Below are 24,030 nucleotides of genomic sequence, written 5' to 3'. Positions count from 1 at the left end.
CACAACCAAAGAGTTCCCCTCTTCGCGCCGCTGCAGGAACCTTTGTTTCCTCGTCCTCGGAGAGGGCTAGTTCCGGGAGCGGTTCGGAAGGGGCCTCCGGGAACGGACGAAGCTGCGGGGCGGAGCGGTGAGTTGTGACGAGCTAGCCGGCTCCCAGCCGCCTCTGGGAGGCTCGAGACCTCCGCGAGGCGAGGTGGGAGAGTAGTTGCGTGGGGTCTGAGTTTCCTCGCTCCTCATGGGAAAACCTCGTAATTTGCGGGGGGTCGCGCGCCCCAGGCTGACCGCTCTCTCCCTTCAGCGAGGGTTGTGCTTCCCCGTAGGGTGTTTCTGGCTAGGGCTCGTCGGCTGAGGCGCGGCCCCAGGGACTAGGCTCCTGGAAGTCTGTCCCGGACCCTTCTCGGAAGGTTTTGGCGACGTGTCCATGCAGCTCCCTCTTTCCGCCTCTTACCTTCTCTCGGGGTCCCTCCTTAGAGACCTTACCCCGTGCTAGGCCTTCGGGGTCATGTTTTGATCAAAGGATCGGAATTCCTTTTCTGAGCGTCTGCTGCCCCTTTTCAGCTTCTCTGTCCCTTGGTTGACTGGATAGTCTTCTGCTTGCTCTGCGTTTCCAGACGAGTCCCTAAGATTTCGGTGTAACCCGGGGCCAAGAAGAATTCCGGAGAGGATGGAAATGCGCAGCATCTTTGAAAGGACTTTTGTTAGAAGGGGTCGCAAGAGCGTCCAAAGACAGAGAGGGCAAAGCTTTCTAGAGCCGTTATGAGATGGCAGCCCTAACAGTGCATTCAGTGTGAATAGGTTCAGTTTCCTTTCTCTTGAGTGTGCACATGCAGATGATCAACTTTGGACTTTTTCTAAGATGGGCGTGTAGGGGGAGAAGTGGGATCTAGGGCTAAGCATTGGGAATATCCAGTTTCGGTTGGAGACATTGCAGATGCTGCCGAAAGTGATACTTGGGGAAAAAAAAAAAAAAAAACCTAGTTCATTCATTCAGTATTTTTGAGAGCCTCAATTTTAAACAGTAGATTTATAACTAAATAAAACAAGCCCTTGCCCTCATGGAGCTACTGTCGAGTGGGATTAATTTAAGCCAAGTAAAGGACTGGGAAGAGAGTATTGCAGATAGGAACATGGTACAGGTCTCTAGTATTGGAAGAGGGGGTTTTTGTTTATATTGTTTTTCCTGTTGCTTTTTCCATGTTTGGGGGGGTGGGGAGATGCAGGGAAGTTGGGTTTGACTTTTGTTCTTATTGCTCTTTGCAAAGGGACTCTGTCAGTGGTTAGAATTATGTAGAAGGAGGAGAAAAATCATTATACTTTACTTTGAACCCTAATAATTATGTAGCCATTATTTTATGGTCCTTTGCAAGGTAGCAAAGTGATAGTCAAAAAGATAAATACAGACTTCCTCCCTTCCTTAAGGTACTCAGAGTACTTTGAAAGGATTTTTGTTAGAAGGGGTCGCAAGAGCATCCAAAGACAGAGCACCTTCCTTAAGGTACTCAGGGAATTTAACACTTAGGAAGAAAAAAAAAAGTATGGTTCAAGGTAGAAAGTCCTAGTACCACAAGAAAGCAGTATATGAGATATCCTAGGAGGGAGAGATTATTAGTAGTATTTGGGGTGGAGAAGGACACACTATTGGTGAATAGAATCCTCATGAGAAATAATATTTGAACATAGAATTTGGACATCTAAAAATGGGTAAAAAGCCTCCCAGAGAGAAAAATAAGTAGAAGTGTCAAAGCGAGCTAATGGCTCTGCTGTAAGGAAGATCTGTATATGAAGAATTAAAATTTTTGTGCCAGTTAAGGAGTCTTTTTAAATGGTTGGTAAAGAAATTTGGCTTTATTTCAAAGACAGTAGAAAGTTTTTTTGAGCAAGAAAATGAAAAAAGAAAGAAAAATGTGTTTGGGGAATATTAATATGACAACAGTGTTGAAGTCAAAGAGAATAACTAGGTTATTGCTATAATACAAAATTTATAAAGACATGAATTTGAGTAGTAGCAGTGGAAGTGAAAAATGGAACAAATGTGACAAATGTTGCAGAGTCAGAATCCATAGGGAAAGCCTGCTGATTGTTTAGTAATAAGGAATAAGAGCCGCCTCCCTGAGGGGAAGATGTAGGCCCCAGACTGGATCAGTGGAGCGTATCAGTCATTGAAAAGGGACCTCGATCTCTCTTTATCTATACACATAAACACACCAAGGACTTTGTTTTTTGGAATCCTCCATAAGAATGATATGGCTCTTTTCCAGTCTATTTTGATCATGGATTTTAGAATATACAGGGAAGGATTGTATAAAAGTAACATAATTTGGTGTAATTCCAGGAAAATATTTTTGGAAGTAATAAAGGAGGTAAATTGATAAATTAGTTTCTGACCTCTTTGAGGACATAAATAGATGAAAAATAAATTTTATTATGTTTGCATTTGCCAGTAAGGAGAATAGAAACCAGAGGAGGCAATGGAAAAGTAGTAAAGAAAAGTAAGATAGAAAACTAAAATATAAAGGGCAAAACACATAACTATGAGTGTTTTATGTTAGGCCTGTCTACTTCGATGAAGGAAAAGAGTTGGAACAAGGAGATGCCAATATGGAGAAAGCAGAGGGAACAAGGAATTGGAGGCGTCTATAAATTTAAAGTGCAGGTGGAACTGAAGGAAAGAAATGGGGCAAAAACCAAACAGAAAACCCAAAAGGAAGGTTGACCGGATACCCTGAAGACATTTCTGGGTCAAAACAGTGGAATAGATAGAATAATGGGATATTATAGTCAAAAAGTAGAATAGTTATGGCTAGTTTCAAGCTTCAGTGGCTGAAGATGAAGTTCCTTAGGTTGAAGATTTAAGTAAAAGTGCAGGAAGCTGGAGATCATTGATACAGATGCAATTTTAGCATCGCCGAAGATGAAGGTGTGGAGGAGGAGAAAGAAAATGTGGTTCCATACTTTAGCAACCTTGAAGGTACAGGTGTGGATTTCAAGAAAAGATGCTGATGAGTGATGGTCATGGAATGTTTTTCCAAAAGCAGCAATATGGAATTAGATCTCCATAGACCTCTTTGCTCTATGAATAGGAAGTGAAGGGAGCACCACATGGGAGATGGTGGTAAAAAGGCGGTGTCATGGGGGAAGTAGATATACAAGGAGTGCTTAAGAAAAAAAGTAGAAAACATAGGGAAATATATTGGTAATGAGTGGGGGCTAGAAGACAATGGGTAACTAGCAATGAAGTTAGTGTGGAAAGAGAAGGTCTGAGCCGAAAAAGTACTGGAAGGTTTTTCAAGGGAAAGGTAATTTGTACTTAAAGCAGCCTTGATGTATGCATAATAAAGAAAGGTAAACTAGAAGTTGCTAGATAGCCTAAAGTGGTGGCCTCCAGATTTGTCTCATTATTCATGAGTGTAAAATTGAGCATACTTTTATATACGTTATCAATTATATGCATACACTGCTATCATTCTGTATATTAATAGCTATTTTTTAATAAAAAAAGAAATTCTTATATTTTTCCCCCTATATTCTGCTATGAAGACCACCGGGCTAGAGGGACATGTTAGTAATTTAGGGTGTGGGTACAAAGCCTATTCAGTTTTATAATTGCAGGATAGTATAAGAACTGAGTCCCAAGGTTCCAGTTGGAATGTTGGTATTGATAACATGACTTCCCTGGTCTTATAATCTAGGTGTTGATTCTTGTCACCTAATCTGTAATGCAGACTTTTTATTGGTGATTATGGAATTACATAACAGTAAATAATTTGCTTCTGATTTTCAGCATAGAAATTTCAAGTAATGGTTTTTCTAGTATATTAAAAGGATTCTTTCCAATATTAACCCTTTGGTCAGTCTCATAAGAACAGATGGTTTTGGATAAGTAAACACTCTGCTGTTTAGCTATAGAAAGTTACATCAATAAAACAATACGCCGTATTCCCCTTGTGCAGTCAGTACAATTCAATTCAATTATTGTGGACATTTCAATGAGGAACTGTTTTCTCCTGAGAATATGTGTAGTGACCAGCCTATACCATGAGTAAATTTGACCTTTCTGTACATTATCATCTATATAGATGATGTATGGAATAATACCATCTTAGAAAGTGACAGGTTGCTTCTCAATTTTCATTAAATTACTAATCCAACTGTTTGAGGTAGGTTATTTTCCTATTAGTACTGGCTTTTGGATTCACGAGTGATTCAGATATTTTAGTAGAGTGCAGAATTTGACAATAATTCTGAGGCTGCCAGATAAGTATCTAATATTGTCTTGAAAACTTAAAAAAATATGGCCTAAGGGTGTGTGTGTGCGTGTGTGTGTGTGTGTGTATTTCCTGTCAAAGTTGGAGAAGGATTGGGGAGAAGTAGAAAAGTAGATGGGTAAGGAACAAACAAAATTCATTTCAGTCTGAACTTTCATATGCCAAGATTCAACCTACAGCAAGTTTTAATGATTTTAAAAACCCCTGAAAATGAGAGATTACTGTGGAATTGCTGACAGATCCTTAACTCTAACAGTGCAAGTGTGTTGCATTATTACAATATTAACCTCAAGAGTAGAAGACAACTTCAAGCCCTACAATATTGATCAAAGGATTGAACACAAAGTATACACTTTTATTTTAATAATACCTTGCCTGGAGAAGAATTTGAAAAAGTGACACAAGAAGTAGAACCACATGATAGGATTGGTATTAGCTGAAAACAAAACTTTTTAATGTTTGGAATTTCATAAGCCTTTGATGTACATCTATATTTTAAGCTCCTAATGACACAGAGCATTCTCATAGGCCCTTTGGGAGATTCAAATATAGATAGATCAATCAATCTATCTATCTATCTATATTTTTTTTATAGTAACTGTGGCACCATTCCTTAGAGACCTTGCTTTTTAAAAATAAGTTAATGCATGAGATTCCACAATCTAAATGTGATTCAATAAGATTATCATTAGTATGTTTTCTGAGGCATTCAAGATTGGAGCTGAGGACTAAGGAGATAAAAAGAAAATATAATTGAGGTAAAAGCTGCAGCATCAAAAGCTGCCAACACCTTTATAGCTCATCACTTAATGCTTCCTTTAAACATCACCCTCCTGTGACACATACCCCCCAAATCTTTTTCTTTGGTACTGGAAATAAGGCTCAAGAGAAGAAATTTTGATATATAATAAACCTGAGCTAAACACATCAAATTCCTATACACTGAACTCTTAATGTATATTTTAAAACAGAGTTAGGAAGGGGCTCTGTGGCAAGGAGGAGCTTATCTGGATTTAAAATTTAGCCGTGGATATAGATACATACAAAACTGATAATGTTCTTGCTTCAGGTGAAAAGAATTTGGTAAGGATAACAAATTTACTTTATCTTGTAATAAACTTTTAGGCATTTCAGATTTTGTATCATGGGCAAAATATTACCTATTATAAACAAAAGAATTAAAAAAATAAACTTTAACATAGATAACTGTTCATTGTCTCTAAGTTAACACCCCCTTCTTTTTTCTTTAGGTGTTTGCAATGGCAGCTACTGTGAACTTGGAACTTGATCCCATTTTTTTGAAAGCACTAGGCTTCTTACATTCAAAGAGTAAGGATTCTGCAGAAAAGCTAAAGGCACTACTTGATGAATCTTTGGCTCGGGGCATTGATTCAAGTTACCGTCCATCTCAGAAGGTACCTGTGTGAATAAAAAGCTTGGGGGACAGAATTTTGTAAGGCCTGTAGTAGAACAGTGTTAATATTTAGACCATCTCAAAACAGTCTCTCAGCCATAATAATCTTTCCTTGAGGCTTGAAGAAATTATATTTTTTGTGTTCTTTTCTTCCATCATGCTTTCAAAGAATTGTTATATTACATAGAAAAGTTAGCTGGATGGGAGGGAGATTCTACTACTTTATTTGTAGAGAAACCCACTTATATGTGATTTAATTTCTAATTCTTTATGAGCAAAATATTTTTTAAGCTTCTGGATGAAACCATAATTCGTAATTATTCTCTAATGTTTTATGGGCCCAAAACCATAAAGTAAAAGGACAGATTTTGCAGTGAAGTAAATTGAATATGGGTAGAATAATTTAATGGAAAAAGGAGGTGTGAATGAACTATGAGAACTGTGTGGCTCCAACTTTGATAATAATAAAGCAGCCAAACGACTTTATGTGAAAAGAATATATATTTTGGAACCAAACCTGCTTTAAATCCCAGCTTGCCTCTTATTAATTGTGTGGCAATAAATATTATATCCTGAACATTTATTGTGTTTAAGGTACTTTTCTACATGATATATGTGTATAGTTAGTTTTAATTGTCATAATGGCCCTTTGAAAGAGGTATTATTTATTTTCATTTAAAAATAAGGAAACTGCTAGGCCCCCTGGTGGCTTCGTTGATTAAGCATCTGACTGGCTCAGGTCATGATCTGAGGGTTCTGAGATCAAGCCCAGCACAGGGTTCCCCAGGCTCAGCTAGGAGTCTGCTTATCCCTCTGCCCCTCCCCCTGCTCGTTCTCTCTCTCTCTCAATAAATAAATAAAATCTTAAAAAAAAAAATAAGGAAAATGAGGTGCATAGTAACTTCATTTCAGTCAGCCTCTATTTCTTTATTAGTAAAAGTAAAATTAGTATAATAAAAATTACCTTGCACAACTGTGATAATTAACCAAAAATAAAGTATGTAAGTTACCTAATGTAGTATCTACCTAGTACATAGTAGGCTTTTCATGAGTGGCAACTCTTGCTATATTTTGTAATGGCTGATAACATTCTTTTAAATCTTTCTAAGTCTCTAGAGCAATGAAACTCCAAGTCACCCAGCTCTTTGAACCCAGACACCAAACTAAAGGAAGATAGAACTATATCACTCACTCAGTGTAATCCACACTCTCAGACTCAGCAGCCAAGTCCCAGATCCAGTGCTTAAGTAAACAGTGGTATTTTGCCCCCCATCTTCTTTCAATACAAACTCTCATATTCTCAAGCCATTTTACTGTGTTTTGAGTAGTAGGGGCAGAGTGTCCTTGTTTCTTCTACCATCCTCATTCTGGTAGGTTTGGTGAGTTCAACCTGATCAAATTATACAACTCTACAGAATACACTATTAAGTTTATTCTGCTCTGACTATTGATATTATCCTAATAGGAAAAACCTGTTATTACTGAAGAAGCAGTACTGTATTTTGAGATTTTAAAATAGAAGGAAGTCCATCTATTAAAGTACATGAAAAAATTGTTTCAATTAAAAAGCCTCCTGCCCTTAGATTTCTAACTGGAGTTACTTCTTTTGATCAACCTAGAGAATATACTCTGTTAGGTATATAAAAAGTATGGATTCACTTAATTGTAGCCTTTAGCTGTTCCTTTCCATCTCTAGAATAAATCACCTGGAGGCAGTGGTATACTTATAAACATTAACAACTGGCTCTCTAAATGTAGTATCAACATAAAAATTGATTGATACTTCATTTACATCATTAAATAAGTCAAATGTGAAATAATGAACTTAGGGGTGCATGGGTGACTCAGTCAGTTAAGCGTTGATCAAGATCAGCTCTTGATCTCAGCTCAGTTCTTGATCTCAGGGTCATGAGTTCAAGCCTTGTATTGGACTCCATACTGGGCATGTAGTCTGCTTATTTAAAAAAATAAAAAAAGGGAAGAGAAGAAAAAGAAATAATGAACTTAGAACTTAACTCATTCTTCAATGACTTGTAACTCTAGTTAACTTAGATAATAGTTTTCAAATGCTGCAAGATTACGTTTTTTAGTTTTTTATGTTAGAGAAATAGTACACTTCTAAGTTTAATCACCATTACCAACATTTTTTTCCATCACTTTCCCAAGGCTATACCAGTGGTCACCAAACTTTCTGTAAAGTATCAAATAGTAAATGTTTTGGGGTTTTGGGGGCCACATTGTCTGTCACAATGATCTAATTCTGCCATGATAGCATGAAAGCGCTGTAGGTTATACATAAATGAGAGAGTATTGCTGTCTTCTAATGTAACTTTATTTAAAAAACGGGCAATAGGGGCACCTGGGTGGCTCAGTGGGTTAAGCCTCTGCCTTCGGCTCGGGTCATGGTCCCAGGGTCCTGGGATCGAGCCCCACATCAGGCTCTCTGCTCAGCAGGGAGCCTGCTTCCTCCTCTCTCTCTGCCTGCCTCTCTGCCTACCTATGATCTCTGTCAAATAAATAAATAGAATCTTGAAAAAAAAAAAAAGCTCTAAAATATACATAAAAAAAAAAAAAAAACGGGCAATAGGCCGGATTTGGCCTCTAGATCTAGACAGGTGGCACAATAAATCAAGTGTAGCTACCAATAAGTCTAAAGCCCCTTTCTTTATCCCTTCCCCATTTCTTCCTCCTCAGAGGTTACCACTGTTCTGAAGCTAATGTATATCATTCTTGCTTGTATTTTTATACATTTACAAAAAAGTAGTCTGCACTCAGATGTTCTAGTTTATTTAGAATGGAAGGAAATTCTCTTCTTTTTTGCAGGGTGATTCCAAGGAGGTATTGTATACATAAATTTTTTATACTATTAGCAATAGATAGCAAGTGTAAATATCAGCAAAGTGGTAATATAAGACAAGGAGGAAAAGACGAGCCAGAGACTAAAATATTTGCAAATCAAGTATCTGATATTGTATCCAGAATCTGTGAAGAATCCAGAATCTGACTTGTATCCAGAATCTGTGAAGAACTTTCTAGACTTAGTAATAAAATGAACAACTCCATTTTTTAAAAAAAGGGCAAAAAATTTTAAGGAACACTTTACCAAAGAAGATATATATATGGCAGATAAGCATTTGAAAAACTGTTCAACAGTGTTAGACATTAGGAAAATGGAAATTGAATCCACAGTGATATAACACTATATACCTATTACAATGTCTAAAATTTAAAAGATCAACCATACCAATGTTGATGAGGATGTGAAGGAGCTGGGACTCTCATATACTCCTTGTGGAAATGTAAAATGGTATACTACTTTGGAAAATGGTTTGGTAGTTTCTTAAAACGTTGAACATACACCTGCCATATGTGATCCAGCCATTTTATTCCTAGACATTAGTTCTAGAGAAATGAAAGTAAATGTCCACACAAAGAGTTGTGCATTAAGGGTCATAATAGCTTTATTTGGAATAGCCCCAAACTCTAAACAAATATCTACTAATAGATAAATGAATAAACAATGGTATATCCATTCAATAGAATATTACTCAGCAGTATAAGGAATGAACTGTTGATATACTCAGCCTGAGTCAATTTCATAATAAATAGACTGAGTGAAAGAAGGTAGAAAAAGAGTACATACCATATGATTTTGTTCATATAAATTTCTAGGAAATGTAAACTAATAGTTATAGAAAGCAGGTCAGTTGTTGCCTGATGATGGTGGCGGACATAGTTACTCTAGGATGTATACCTCTAAGATAATTACAGTGGGCCACAGGGAAACTTTGGGGGATGATGGATATGTACTTCATATTGATTATAGTGATGGTTTCATGTGAGAATTACCAGTTTTACACTTTAATAGATACAGTTTTTATATCAATTGTTTCTCAATAAATCTTTTTAAAGAAATGGATTTTACATTGGTCAAGACATACCTTAATTTTTAACTAAAATTTGTTTACACTTGTGATCTACTTTTTACAGTTTGTTAGACCATTTAATTAGTATCTTTTTATTTTATCTTTTAGGATGTGGAGCCACCCAAAATTTCAAGCACAAAAACTATTTCTGTTAAGCAAGAGCCCAAAACATCATCCAGTCTTCCTTCTGCCAATAGTAATGGCAAGGCCCTCACAACTGAAAAAGTAAAGAAGGAAGCTGAAAAGAGACCAGCTGATAAAGTAAGAATTAATTTAATCGTCCTTTAAAAAGAATAAATCAGTTGTGCTTTTAGGCGGGAACAATGTTTCTTTCTGTGCTCACTTTTACATAATAGTAGGTAAAGTACATAATTTCTCCGTAAACATATTTTGATAATTATAGATGCTGAGGTTGATTTTTTTTTTTTAAGTGAGTAAAATTTACATTTTTTTAACCATTTACTGAAGTCATTATCAATACATATTTGAACCCTAGGGGATGTACTAATTTCAGGTATAAACTTTAATCCATAACTTAAATATTCTAGATGGAAAAATTGTTGAGAAGATGAGACAGGAGAGAATAAAGATGTAAGTGACTAAACATGAAATTTGTTATAGGATGGTATGTACCTTAACAGATCTACAGATAATTCTTGGATTGCCTATTTTGAATGATTTTTGCACATAGTTAATTATTAAGATTTTAGCACTTAGTAAAAAATACATTTAAAAAACCTTTAGTAATTCCTGTCCTCAAGATGGAGTATTTTAGTCTCATGTCTTTTCATACTTTCTCTAAATATTGGCTATTCTTAAAATATGTAGTATTTTCTGTACTTTTAAGTTTCTATAAATGGTATCACACTGTACACATATATCTTTTGGCAACATACTTTTTCATCTCTCAAGAAATGTGCTTTTGAAATTCACCTGCGTTGATAACAAAGATGGAACATTGCTTTGCTTTGAATACCACATAATAGTTACTCAGTAAATAAGTCAGTTTATCCATTCCCCTACTGGTGAGCAATTAGCTTATTTCTTCTTTTTTCTATTACAGTGGAGCTTTAGCAAGCAGCTTCAAAGGTAAATTTGTGCACATGATGATAGTTTCTATAGGAGGTATATCTATAAATATATATAAAAGGATAGGCACATCTTCAATATTACTAGACATTGGCAAATTACTGTCCAAAGTGCATATACTGAATTTGTACTCTTGCCAATAAAGTATAAGAATTGAAAATCCTCGTGTCTTATCAGACTTTAATTGTTGCCAATTTGACAGTATGTCTGTAACACATACCTTAAAGAGAGGAGCCAGAATTTGCTTTGAAGCAAATATGGCAGTGTCTGGATGACTGGGAAATGGTTACTTACTTCTTTTTTCTTTTTTTTTTTTTTTAAAGATTTTATTTATTTATTTGACAGAGAGAGATCACAAGTAGACAGAGAGGCAGGCGGAGAGAGAGAGAGAAGCAGACTCCCTGCTGAGCAGAGAGCCCGAATGCGGGGCTTGATCCCAGGACTGTGAGATCATGACCTGAGCTGAAGGCAGCGGCTTAATCCACTGAGCCACCCAGGCGCCCCTACTTACTTATTTTCAATATATTTCAAATATCAGTAGTTTAAGATTTTATTTATTAGAGAGAAAGAGCGGAAAAAACACAAATGCATGGGAGGGGCTGAGGCAAGAGGGAGAGGCAGAATCCCCATTGAGCAAGGAGCCTCATGTCAATTTGATCCCAGAAGCCGGGATCATGACCTGAGCCAAAGGTAGATGCTAAACCAACTGAGCCCCCAGGCACCCTAAATAACAGTGGTTTATAATTTAAAATATTTAAGATAAAAAGTAGCCTTAAAAATAGCCTTTTTATTGCTGTGGCTTCTCATTTCACAGCATCTGATTGGGAAACAAAAGGCCAAAAAAAAAAAAAAAAAAGTAAGTGCATTGAATCAGAATTCTTTAATGGATAAAAGAATACAAGGACAGATACCAGATACATGCAAAAATGTTCTAATTTTTTTTATTTCTACCTTGCTATTTTCTTGTATTGATTATGAATTTATTATAAATCTACAGATCTTTAGTGTTTGTAACTGTCCCTAAAATGACAAAATATCTGTCAGGTGGACTTGGTCTTTGCAAGTGTCCATCATATCCATCTCTCCATGATTTAAGGTTTATTCTGACATGTTACTTTCTGATTGTCTGCTTTTTATAGATGAAATCAGACATCGCAGAAGGAGTTGATATTCCAAAGAAACCTAGATTGGAGAAACCAGAGACACGGTCCTCTCCCATTACTGTCCAAACTAGCAAGGATTTAGCCATGACTGACCTTTCCAGTTTTGAGGAGACTAGTGCTGATGATTTTGCCATGGAGATGGGGTTGGCCTGTGTTGTTTGTAGGTAAGTTGTACCTTTCTGTGGAAAGATTCTTTTGTTCTTGTAAAGAGAGCAAACAAAAGGAAAAAAAAAACAGACCAATTTTGGGGTGTTTATATTTTGTTTTCATAATTTGGAAGTGGGTGGGAGATAAGTAGACTGTTCTCTATGAGATACCCATATAACAATTTAGCATCTTGAAAATTGTCTAATATTTTATCTTCCTCACTATGGCATCTTTAATCTGTTATGTCATAGTACTGTTTCCTGGGTTCTAGAGGAAAACTCATTGCTTTATTCTTTAGTGAAGAAGAACATGTTCAGATTAATTTGGTTCTTTTTAAGAAGTCTGTGTTGCTTTTTTTTCCTTTGAATTGTTGATAATACTTATAAAGTAGAATGTTATACATAATTTTCTAAACACCCTTACATATTTTCCTACAAATAATGGAGAAGAAATCAAAGGATTGTGTAGGTTATTCTGAGTGTTGTTTTGATATGTGGATACATAATTATAAAACATGGATAATTTTGCTTATTAGAAGATGCATTATAAAAATAAAAGAAAACTGAATTTTAGACTGCTTGATGCAAGGGGCTAAATTTTTTTTTTTAATTGTTTATGACTTGTACTGCCTAGCGCAACAGAAAAGATTACCATCTTTGTTGCTGTTTTCTTTATGGAAATGTTAGATTCTGGTGCGTTAGGACTGATTAACTAAGCTTTTGGGAACTTTACAGAGAATGAATTAATGTACTTCTGAATAGGATCATTTGTTACAGCTTCACTGTTTTCACATATATTTATTTCAGCCTTTATCTACCATGAAGTTTATAATTTTTAAATAAGAAATAATGGTAAAGTAATAATGGAGAGAGAACTAGTAACTTTAACCTTCCATTTGGAGACGTAGGATAGTCTAAGGCTGTGGTGATTGCTTTTTGAATTTATGTTTTCTTGATATACAATTTGCTACATTCTATTCAGTTGATAAACACATGTATTTATTGAACACCCTTATCTGGACAGTAATATGCTAAACATTGTAGATAATTAGGTCCTCTTTCTACCTTCATGCATAAGTCAATTTAAATATACAGGCAACTTATTTTAATGAACTTATATATTAATGAAGACAATAACATGTAGGTAATGCATATAAAGGAATTTAATAGAAGTATAGAGAAAATGTTATGAGACTGTTGGAACTAAGGGAGCCAGAATCCCCCTTCTTGGGAGAAAGAAAAAAATTAGCATGAGAAGTGGCTAGGAGAATATAGCCAAATTCAGTGACTACGGTACCTTACATTCATTTGTGTTTGAGTGTGGAATGCTCGTGCAGGCTGCATGCTTCATTTGGTTATTTTGCTGTTTGGTTGTTTGAGATGTTTCCCTCTTTTATAAATCACACTTACCAAAACAACCCTAAAGTGGCTTTAAATTGTTGCATTCAAATAAGTGCAATGTTTAATGGTATTTTTCCTTAGGCAAATGACGGTGGCATCCGGTAATCAATTAGTAGAATGTCAGGAGTGCCATAATCTCTACCACCAAGATTGCCATAAGCCCCAAGTGACAGACAAGGAAGTGAATGACCCTCGTCTGGTGTGGTATTGTGCTCGATGTACCAGACAAATGAAAAGAATGGTAGAAATCTTTTTTTTTTCTCTATTTTTAAACATTAAACAGTCTCTCTCATTTTTTTGTTGTTGTTGATAGGTGCTTTTCAAAATAAAATTTGAATATTTAAGTTATTGAAAAAATACATATACTGATTATTAAAATGTTTGTATTTATAATGTACATGTATGATTTATGTATGTATGCCTAAAGAAAGGACCATATTATATCCATTTTTCTCTGTTGAGCTTTTAGGTTATTCTAATATAGATAAACAGGATTAGAGATTCACAAAACATGAACATTCCTGAAATATAGTATGTCACTGTATTTACAAACATTTAGAAATACTATAAAATACTGTAGGAAATGGTGAGATACAAAGCCCTAGTCTTTGGTGAGTCTGGTAAGGACACATTGAAAATGTCCATTCCTGGGTGGGCTTAAACCATTAAACTCACAAACCATGTACAGAAGCCTTATTTGCATATGCATGTATGTCTTTCCATCTGTGTTTTTCAGTTCATCAGTCTGTCCTTCTCATTGTCTTCAAGTGACCATTAATCTCATTTTCCTAATGTACTTTTTCTGTTTACGGCTTGCTAATATAACTGCCTTTAACATCATACTGAAATGTGTTTTCACTTGTTATATTGGATAGTTTTGTAATTTCTATTTATTTAAAAGGCAGATAAATAAACTTTATCATTTTCCTTTGAAGGAATCAAGAAATTGTGATTTACTTTAGTGACTTACCTGCTTGTGACTTCTCCTCTCCTTCCTCCCCTGCCTTAGATAAGAGTCTTCACATCTGTTAACCAAATAAATTTCTACATAGACTTTCCTGGCCATATATCTTTTTAAAGGCAGAGGTACATAGTTAAAAGTAAAAATTCAAGGTACCTATTTTATTTCTCAATCAGTTAAATCAGAAATAGGAAATGTTTTTATACTTTGAAAATTAGTGAAATTTCAATAGTATGTATATTTTCAGTTTGTAACAGGGAATTTCTGTGATAAGATATAATTTTTTCTGCTTAGTTTGGTTTTTATTTAGTTTCTTATTTAAACTAGTCTTCCAGGACCTCAATCAAATGATTATGGGTAAGCAGTATAGTACATTCCAGGGCATTAATAGAAGTAGTCACTAAGAATTGATAATAATAAAAATAAGTTATTTGTGACCACAATCTTTCTTTAGTATATCTTCAAAGATTTTTTTATTGCTATTTTATTGTAAGTCTCAATAAAGTAAGCACTGTTCTCTTTGAAATGTTTTCTCCTCCTTTTTTTATGACAGTGTATACCAAATCTGTTTGTAGTTCTAGCCCTCTTTCAGGAATGAACTTTGGCAGCTGGCCAAATATCTTACAGTAACTTTAAGTTCAATATCTTTAAAATCAAAATTTTCTTCTCCACTCAGCTTTTCGCCCAGTTGTCTGAACTAGAAAACATTATCCTTGATGCCTCTCTTAATTCTATATCACTTTGTTGACCAAATTTGCTAGTTGTGCCTCTTCTTCATTTCTTAAATCTGTTCATTTTGCCCTTACTACCCTGTCCCACTAATTGTCGATTGCTTTAGCCCCTTAAGAATTCCCCTTGTTTCTGGGGTGCCTGGGTGGTTCAGTTGTTTAAACATCCAACTCTTGACTTTAGCTCAAGTCTTGATTTCAGGATTGTGAGTTTAAGCCCCATGTTGGGCTCTAAAACTATTACCCCCCCCCCCAAAAAGTTGTCTTCTTGCTTCCTTTCCGTGCGCCTTACTCACTTCAATAAAAACAATTAGAATTGTTCTTTTCAATTTTTTATCTAATGTTATCTGCCTTAATATGCCCAGTGGCTCTCCATTACTTATATAATGAGGTTATACTCATTACGGTGAATATATGGACCTTCTCTCTTGATCCAAGTCTGTCTTTGTATTCATGTCTCTCACCACTTTACCATATACTCTGGCCATGTTAGGCTAGATGTATCATTTCCTGAATATGTGATGAACTTTGCTGTTCCCATATGTCCTGCTTCTCAGCTTTCCTTCATCTGCGGTACCTTTTCTTCATCTGCTTTACAAATTAAATGTGTAATTCATTTATCAGTAAGACCATGTCTCATTGATTGGCATAGCACTAGAGCAGAGCTCAGAATTGGACATGTCCTATTTTCTATTGTTTTCTGTAATGTAATATGGAGGAAATGTGGATTAGTACCAAAAATAGTCAATAAGTTCAGTTTATATGTCTAAGAATAGAAAGTACTGAATGGAGAGCCTTGATTAATGTTAAAACATGAGTAGAATTCGCCAAGACTAGATTCAGAGAAATACCAAAAGGCAAGATCTGAAGTGAGCCTAAAGATCAGGATCCAATAAACACAAAGTTTAATGAGAGAAAGGAATTTGGAAATGGTATGGGTACAACTACAGTTGCTTTCAGTGTATATGCATTGGTTATTGCTCCAAGGTATCTCAGAGATATTATAAATAGCATCTTTTATCCCCATTCTCCTCACACTAATTTGTCTAAGAAGGGCAGATTCTACAGTACACATATTATATATTATTTTAGGAAGACCTTGTTAAGAATGTGGTGATAGTGTGTAGCAGGCTCCAGGATCATTCTTCTGGGGTGCCTGGGTGGCTCCAGGATCATTCTTCAGTTCTATAATGTTCTCTTTACCAGGTAATGTTCTCTTTACCAGCCCTATGTCAGAGACTTCTATAACTTATTGCAGTGGTTTTCAATCTAAGGTAATAACATACCTACTCAGCAGCATTTAGAAATATGTGGTATTTTTTGATCGCTATCATACTGGCAATTACTGCCCTGAGTGGGAGATTTCATACATTCTTCAGTGTGTGAAGCACTCACCCAGTGAAAAATTATATACCTTTGTTGGGTAGCACCAAGTCAGGGTTAATATCCTAGTTCCCAAAACTAGTATTACCAGCAAAAGACCAAGGGCTCTTGGTATTTCTCACTCAACTCGTAAGATGGCTAGGTGATGTAGAAGCAACAAAACATCCAAATGTGATCTTCTAGGCAAAGGCCCTTTCTTGGCTTTGTTGTAAGGAATGCCATCTAAGTTAAACCAGTCTTCAGAGTCTAACCTCTGAAATAGATGTGGGTTGAAGGAAGTATAAGATTGAAAGCCATGGTTATGGAACCATATATTTCTGATTTACTATGAGGGCTGCATTCTCATATCCTGGTTTTGCAATAGAGAATAAGATGGTCCTCCTTCCCTTCTGGTAAGAGATATTTTACCAAGGGTAGTCTTGTAGCAGCCTTAATAATATTCTTGATCTGAATGTCTCTTTATAAGTAATGTTTGGAAGTAGGTATACTTTCATACAGAAAACATGTAATATAAAAAATGCATTGAATTGAAACGTAAGGACCAACATTATATAGTACAGCAAACCATAGCACAGGAAGTGTACACAAGAAAGTCCAGACAAAAAGACTGCATTGAAATTTAATGGGAACAGATTATTAATAAATTTCCTATAAAGTCCTGCATGGTCTTACTAAGACTGTCAGACAGTGTACTGGCTGGGAGTGTCTTTCCCCATCCAGTATGCATGGATTCTTCCAGATTCAGTTTTCATATCCTATATAAATGATGATGAATAAATAAAAACTATTACTGCCCACACTCACATGTGCCAGACACCGTGTTAGACATTTAGGTAGTCATAGTTCATCCTCATAACCCACCTTAGAAACAGGTGTTCTTATCCTCATTTTGCAGGTGAAGAAAATGATGATTTTAGAGATTTCCATATTTTACCTGTGGTAACATAGCTAAGGAAGAAGCTGAGCTGGGTTTTAATCCTATTTCTGTTTGACTCTAAAAACTGTGCTTTCAAACACAGCACTGTACTGTTTATATAGTTATGATTATTTACCTGGAAAACACTAATAATCTGAAAAAATGATTAGAGTTCAAAAGAGAATGCAAAGTTATAAAATAAAGAAAAATCTCAATTATTGGTCAAAATAAAACTGAAAATGCTTTTAAAGGAACAGTGGATACAGATTCCTCTTTAATAACATAGAAAATTGTATTTGTGGACTTTCTTCAAAGAGTTTAGCATGCCTGCTTCTTCAGTGTGAATAAAACCTCAAGAAGATACATCATTTGTCATCAACAGTTTTTTAGCCACATTCAGTATTTGAGATCATGTAATTGATCTGAACTACTGTTAAACTCACCCTCAGTTACTTAGAGATTTGTACTTGAACATCAAGGAAAAAACTCTTTTAAGTCTTTAACTAGCCATAATAAATAAATGGACTCATTACAAGTGAAGCTAACTGGTTACAAGTAATTTGTGATTTTCCTTTTATTTAAAGAAATAGTTTGGTTTGTCTTATTAAAATGGTATTATCAAACTAATCTGCATGATTTCTAAAGCTTAATATCTTTACTGTTTAGAAATGAATAAAATCTATAAAGCCATTCATAGAATGATGATAAAAATAATTTGTTCAAGAATCTATATTTTCAGTGTCACCACAATATTTTTTAAATGTTTAACTGTATTTCAATTCAATGAAGAGTCCTGTGACAGATTTTTTTATTGTCTTTTTTTATTCATCCTTTAAGATTTTGTGTCTAATTTAATTCTCTGATTTTTACAGGCTCAAAAAACTCAGAAACCACCACAGAAACCAGCCCCTACAGTTGTTTCTGTAGCTCCAGCTGTCAAAGATGCATTGGTTAAGAAACCAGAAACTAAACTCAAACAAGAGACAACTTTTCTAGCATTTAAGAGAACAGAGGTCAAGGTACAGTACATTCCATTTTTATCTAAGCTTAGATTTTAATTTAGTTGATTCAAAAATACTTCCTTGAAAAAAATATTGATGAGTAACTTTATATACTAAATGGCAATATGTTGGAAAAAGACTGCATTACTATTACTATTAGGTAGAAAGGGAACATTTATATAATTATTTAATATCTAACTCTGTTTCTTTTTTTATCACCATTAGGAAAGATCTATAAGCATTCCAAAGTGGTATTCTTTTTTTTTTTTTTTTTTTTTAAAGATTTTATTTATTTATTTGACAGAGAGATCACAAGTAGGCAGAGAGGCAGACAGAGAGAGAGAGGGAAGCAGGCTCCCCGCTGAGCAGAGAGCCCGATGCGGGACTCGATCCCAGGACCCCGAGATCATGACCTGAGCTGAAGGTAGCGGCTTAACCCACTGAGCCACCCAGGCGCCCGCAAAGTTTTATTCTTTACCATTTCTGTGTATTCAGGCAATTATCTCTAATCAGGAATTTTGTTTAAATTCTAAATACTTCTGCCCTCAGTTACAGCAATTTTGCTCCTCACATTACTTGTGCAGAGTGACCTTGTAGCATTTTTTTTCTGCCTCCTTATTGGCTATTGAAGAAGTTTTCTTCTTTTGTCTTATTTTTTTTCCATCATTATCATGAACTTTCAAGGTACCTACTCCTTATACAAAGGGACCAGATTATTTAGTGAAAGTGTCACCTTTCTCATTCTTAGGTTTGCATCCTTGAAATCACACTACATTATTATTAATATTTGGCATTTTGATATCATGGAATAAAATATTTTTCTAACCTTATTTTATAACAAAAACAATATTTTTACTGAGTTATGCATTCCAGTTTTAAGCAGAGTACTAAAGATGGTAGAAAAATATTAGTCCCAAATTCTCAAAGGTTGATCCCAGAAAATTCCAAATATTACACTGTCCTAGTGACTCTAAGTAGCTAAGTTCAAGAACCTTGGTGTGATGATTAAGAATATGAGTGTAAAGGAGTGCCTGGGTGGCCTAGTTAGTTAAGGATCTTACTTTTGGTTTTGATTCAGGTCCTGATCTCAGGGCCATGGGAATTGAGTCCTGCATCAGGCTCCATGCTCAGTGGGGATGTGATCAATATTCCCTCTCTCCCCCCTCCCTCTGCATCTCCCCTGCTCTCTCTCTCTCCAATAAATAAGTCTTTTTTAAAAAAAAGTTATGAATGTAAAGTACTCTGAGAAAGATACTAATAATCTTATTCACAGATCAATTTTTAAACTTAATTTTCCAGGGAAGAGTTAATATCCAAAGGATATCCATATTTGCCATGTCAAAACTTAGTGAGTTGGAATAGAGTGAAGAATAATTTATTGAAAGTAATTAGAGTTGCTGTATTTTATACTTAAATCACTTTTAAGTAGATATTTATACCAACTTGTTACTACTAAAGATTAATTTTAAGAAATCCAACATGTAACCATTGTAAGGAAAATAAGGCCTTGGCTGTCATGTTTATTCTGATTTAGAGGCTTTGATGTTTATTATGATGAAAGTTGAATACATTTCTACTATGAAAAATATTTGTTTCCTTTTACGTATAGAAAAGCAAATGGCTTTCTAGCTAGGATAATGGGCAAGAAAATATTAATAGTTAAAAATTAAGAAGTAGGGCACCTGGGTGGCTCAGTGGGTTAAGCATCTGCCTTCAGCTCAGGTCATTATCTCAGGGTCCTGGGATTGAGCCCCGCATCTGGCTCTCTGCTTAGCGGGGAACCTGCTTCCCCTGCTCTCTCTGCCTGTCTTTCTGCCTACTTGTGATCTCTCTCTCTGTCAAATAAATAAATAATTTTTTTTTAAATTTGAGAAATAGCTGAGAAACTTATTATCTATACTAAAGTACTGAGAGATTACTTGGATCTCCATTGTTTGTGTTATTTTACTTTTTCGTGTCCTAATAGTATTATAAGCCATATGTAATTTTGTTGAAAAGCAATACCAGTAACAGGAAGCCATTAAACTAAAATGCTATACACACAGAACTGTTTGTACTTCTTAAGTCGTGGTCTTTTTAATTACTTCAGATGGGTTTTTGTTTGTGAAGTTTGTTGAAAGATCATTTAGCCATATGGCAGACAGTTTTACGTTTAATAGAAAAGGAAAAAAATTACATCTTTCATAACTAATACAAGTTGACTGCACTTCTGTTCTTTTGCTTCCTTTAACTTTTTCTCATTACCTATGTGCATTCCTCCAGGAATGTATAATTTATCTGTAGTTTATCTTCTCTGGATATCCTTATAAGAGAGTTACTAAATGATGTTACTATTAAAAAAATTCTTTTTTTCAGAGTATGTGAACAAAAATTTGGACTTTTCCTCTTATGAAATAAGTATCTCAGCACTCTATTCTTATTACTTTTCACACTGGTTAAAGATGTTTACACACAGGGGCACCTGGGTGGCTCAGTTGGTAAAGTTGCAGACTCTTGATTTCAGCTCTGGTCAATCTGACTGATATCAGGGTCCTGAGATCAAGCCCTGCCTTGGGCTCCACACTTAACAGGGAGTCTGCTTAAAGTTTCTCCCTCTTTTTCTGCCCCTCCCCCTTTCTTTCTCTTTCTCTCTCTCTCAAATAAATAAATAGAGGCACCTGGGTGGTTAGTTCGTTAAGCGTCTGCCTTCAGCTCAGGTCATGATCTCAGGGTCCTGGCACAAGCCAAGCCCCACATCAGGCTCTCTGCTGAGTGGCGAGTCTGCTTCTTCCTCTTCATTTCCCTCTGTGATCACGCTCACTCTTACTCTCTCAAATAAATAAATGCAATATTTTAAAAATAAATAAAATAAATAAATTTTTTAAATGTTTACATGCAGACAGTATTGAAGGCTACTTTGTAAGAACTAACAACTCTCCAAGAGTTCAGGTCTGAAGTACAACTGTATGTGTTTTAGGCATAGTAATTACCATATTTTTAAGTAAAATACTATTTGTAAGACTTAATCTTTTACCTATAGGTAAATTTAACACTTTCGTGAATCTTAAGAATATAAAGGTAGAAAGAGTGCTGGTAGGAAGTTCAGTTTATAATTCATTGTAATAAAACACAATTTTACCTAATGTGAAAGTAAAAAAAAATTGTTCTCATGTGAATAAGGGCAGTACAATGATGTTGGTGTCACTGTTAGCTTTTGACTGGCCAAAGAAGTTAGAGAAACTAAGGTGTTACATCTTTCAGAAATTCATCTGGGAGTGAGTCAGGCCTATTTCAAATGTCACTGTGCAGCTTTTGAGGCAATTGATAAAATCTTTTATACAAAGCAGGGATCTCTTGGGTGGTAGCTTCATGGAAACCATGAATTAATTATGAAAAAAAAAGTTATGAAACCTTTTAAATATATCACCAGAGCTGTATAATTCCAAATAGTTAACATTGCACATTTGTATATATTTTGCAGTTCAGGAGCTATTTGCTCAAAATTGGGGTTAGAACATGTTTATTTTAAAAAAATGGACTCAGGATCTGACACATTAATTCACTCAATAAATAATAACCAAATGAATCTGTTTATCTCAGACATCTTCTAAATGTCCTGGGTTTAAGGATTTTTGTCCAATAAGAGTGGGTTCTATTTTTAAATGATCCACAAGCCATTTGGAGCAAGGTATAAACAATTAGGTACTTCACTGAACTAGATAATACCTTTTTTGGGTGAAAAACAAGTTAAAGTATTAAATCTGATTTTCTAAGAGTGCTTGTAACTGAATCTAAAAGCAATTCCCAAAAACAAATTTCATACATTTCTTTTTTGGAATCATTAGAACAAGAATATGACATCTCAGAATTTCTGCTCTGGAAATAGTAGCATCAGTTAGCTATGGATAAGTGTTATTGTTTGTGTTTTTTCAGATTAGTTTCGTAAGAACTTAATTTTGTTGGTATGATTTAAATTTCCCAAGTCATTACTTTTGTATAAAAAATCCAACAATTCAACTTGTTATATATTTAAGATATTAAATTGTTAATTACATTTAGCTCTAAAACAATGCTTATTTTATTTTTTTTAGACATCCACGGCTATTTCAGGAAATTCTTCTAGTACCAGCGTTTCCTCTTCGGTAACTAGTGGCCTAACTGGATGGGCAGCTTTTGCAGCTAAAACTTCCTCTGCTGGCCCATCAACAGCAAAACTGAATTCAACAACCCAAAATAATAGTGGGAAGCCTGCTACCTCATCAACTAACCAGAAGCCTGTGGGTTTAACTGGTCTGGCGACATCATCTAAAGGTGGAATAGGTTCCAAAATAGGTTCCAGTAACAGCACTGCACCCACTGTACCACTGAAACCACCTCCACCTCTAACTTTGGGCAAAACTGGCCTTAGTCGCTCCATTAGTTGTGACAATGTAAGCAAAGTGGGTCTTCCTAGTCCAAGTAGTTTAGTTCCAGGAAGCACCAGCCAACTCATTGGGAATGGAAATAGTGGGACATCAGGGCCTAGTGGAAGTACCACTAGCAAAACCACTTCAGAATCAAGCAGCTCTCCCTCAGCATCCCTTAAAGGTCCAACTTCACAAGAATCACAGCTCAATGCCATGAAGCGATTACAAATGGTCAAGAAGAAAGCTGCCCAGAAGAAACTCAAGAAGTAATGTGGCCAAGTAGGTTTTTATATCACATTACCCTAAAATCTTATTATTAGGACATAAACTGTAATATACTATAATTTAATAAAAATCTTCACAATGAAATTTCTATTATTTCTTACCTTCAAATGCTAAATGTTTTTAAGCAAAATTTGGAAATCTATTTTAAGTCTGTTTAACATTATTTTAACAGTTTCCTTAGCATGTGAAAACAATGATTAAAATGATTAATTCTTGATGAGAACTTCTGGAACCCCAAGAGACTGGTAGCATACATGAATTTTTAAAAAAAGAAATAGTTCATCTTCTAGCAAAGCACCAAGAATTAATCCTGCTGAATAAGGTGCCTTACAAGGTGGCAGGAATGACCCAATATAAAGTTTCCTACTTTCCCCCCAATATTCCAGATAGTCCGTGTTAGTCCCCGGCCTCATTTCAATTGATTCTCTCTCTCCCCCACAAATATTTCATCTCCCCATTTTCAAAATGGATTTTATATAATTGATTTTTCATATTTCTGTATTATATCTTTACTTTTATTTTTATCACTTTGTATCAGTTATTTAGGGATCTCTCTCTTCCAATAGATTATGAACTCCCATAATGCAGTACTTTTCTCCCATTGCATGCTTTTCCTCATATTGCCAGTCTAATATACGGACATTGTATGTACCAATAAATGTTGAATTTTGATTTATTCTGATTATCTATATTCCTGAGAATTCTTGAACAAACTAACCCTTCCAAGAATTTTTGTGGATGGATAATTTCTGAGTTGTTTACATACAGATACCTTCTGCTATATCATGGAAAGGAAAAAGGGGCTGCTTTATTTTTACTGCCCAAAAGTGTTACAGTTTTAATTTTAGTTAACTTTGTATAAAAGAAGCTCCAATATCATGATTAAATCTTGAAATTGTTCTGAAGTATGTGTGTGTGCATTGTTAAATCACAAAATGTGAGGGTTCTGAGTCATAGCCCTATTTGT

The 24,030-nt window shown here is 35.3% G+C and overlaps 1 protein-coding gene across 2 annotated transcripts; it reads left to right on the top strand.

Moving 5' to 3' along the window:
• The first annotated feature begins 44 nt into the window (after positions 1 to 44).
• On the top strand, positions 45 to 23,743 carry INTS12 (integrator complex subunit 12). 2 transcript variants are annotated; one of them, XM_059376927.1, is made up of 7 exons: positions 45 to 127; positions 5,516 to 5,680; positions 9,714 to 9,866; positions 11,834 to 12,021; positions 13,486 to 13,645; positions 18,265 to 18,411; positions 22,464 to 23,743. In XM_059376927.1, the coding sequence occupies exons 2-7, from the start codon at positions 5,525 to 5,527 to the stop codon at positions 23,046 to 23,048; spliced, it is 1,389 nt and encodes a 462-aa protein (XP_059232910.1). In that variant the 5' UTR covers positions 45 to 127; positions 5,516 to 5,524; the 3' UTR covers positions 23,049 to 23,743. The 2 variants fall into 2 exon arrangements, with proteins under 2 accessions (XP_059232910.1, XP_059232919.1); XM_059376936.1 differs by having other exon boundaries at positions 111 to 193.
• The last annotated feature ends 287 nt before the right edge of the window (positions 23,744 to 24,030 follow it).

The sequence above is a fragment of the Mustela nigripes genome, chromosome 1, assembly GCF_022355385.1.
Source record: "Mustela nigripes isolate SB6536 chromosome 1, MUSNIG.SB6536, whole genome shotgun sequence".
In the NCBI taxonomy this organism is placed as follows: domain Eukaryota; kingdom Metazoa; phylum Chordata; class Mammalia; order Carnivora; family Mustelidae; genus Mustela; species Mustela nigripes.
The sequence above is the reverse complement of the archived record's forward strand: the minus strand, read 5'-3'. Positions and strand labels throughout refer to the sequence as shown.

What these genes read in the sequence shown, in the direction of transcription:
- INTS12 (XM_059376927.1), top strand. Translation starts at nt 5,525, where the DNA reads ATGGCAGCTACTGTGAACTTGGAACTTGATCCCATTTTTTTGAAAGCA. An exon ending in GTTACCGTCCATCTCAGAAG is followed by an intron (nt 5,681 to 9,713) that starts GTACCTGTGTGA and finishes TTTATCTTTTAG; the next exon opens with GATGTGGAGCCACCCAAAAT. An exon ending in AAAAGAGACCAGCTGATAAA is followed by an intron (nt 9,867 to 11,833) that starts GTAAGAATTAAT and finishes TGCTTTTTATAG; the next exon opens with ATGAAATCAGACATCGCAGA.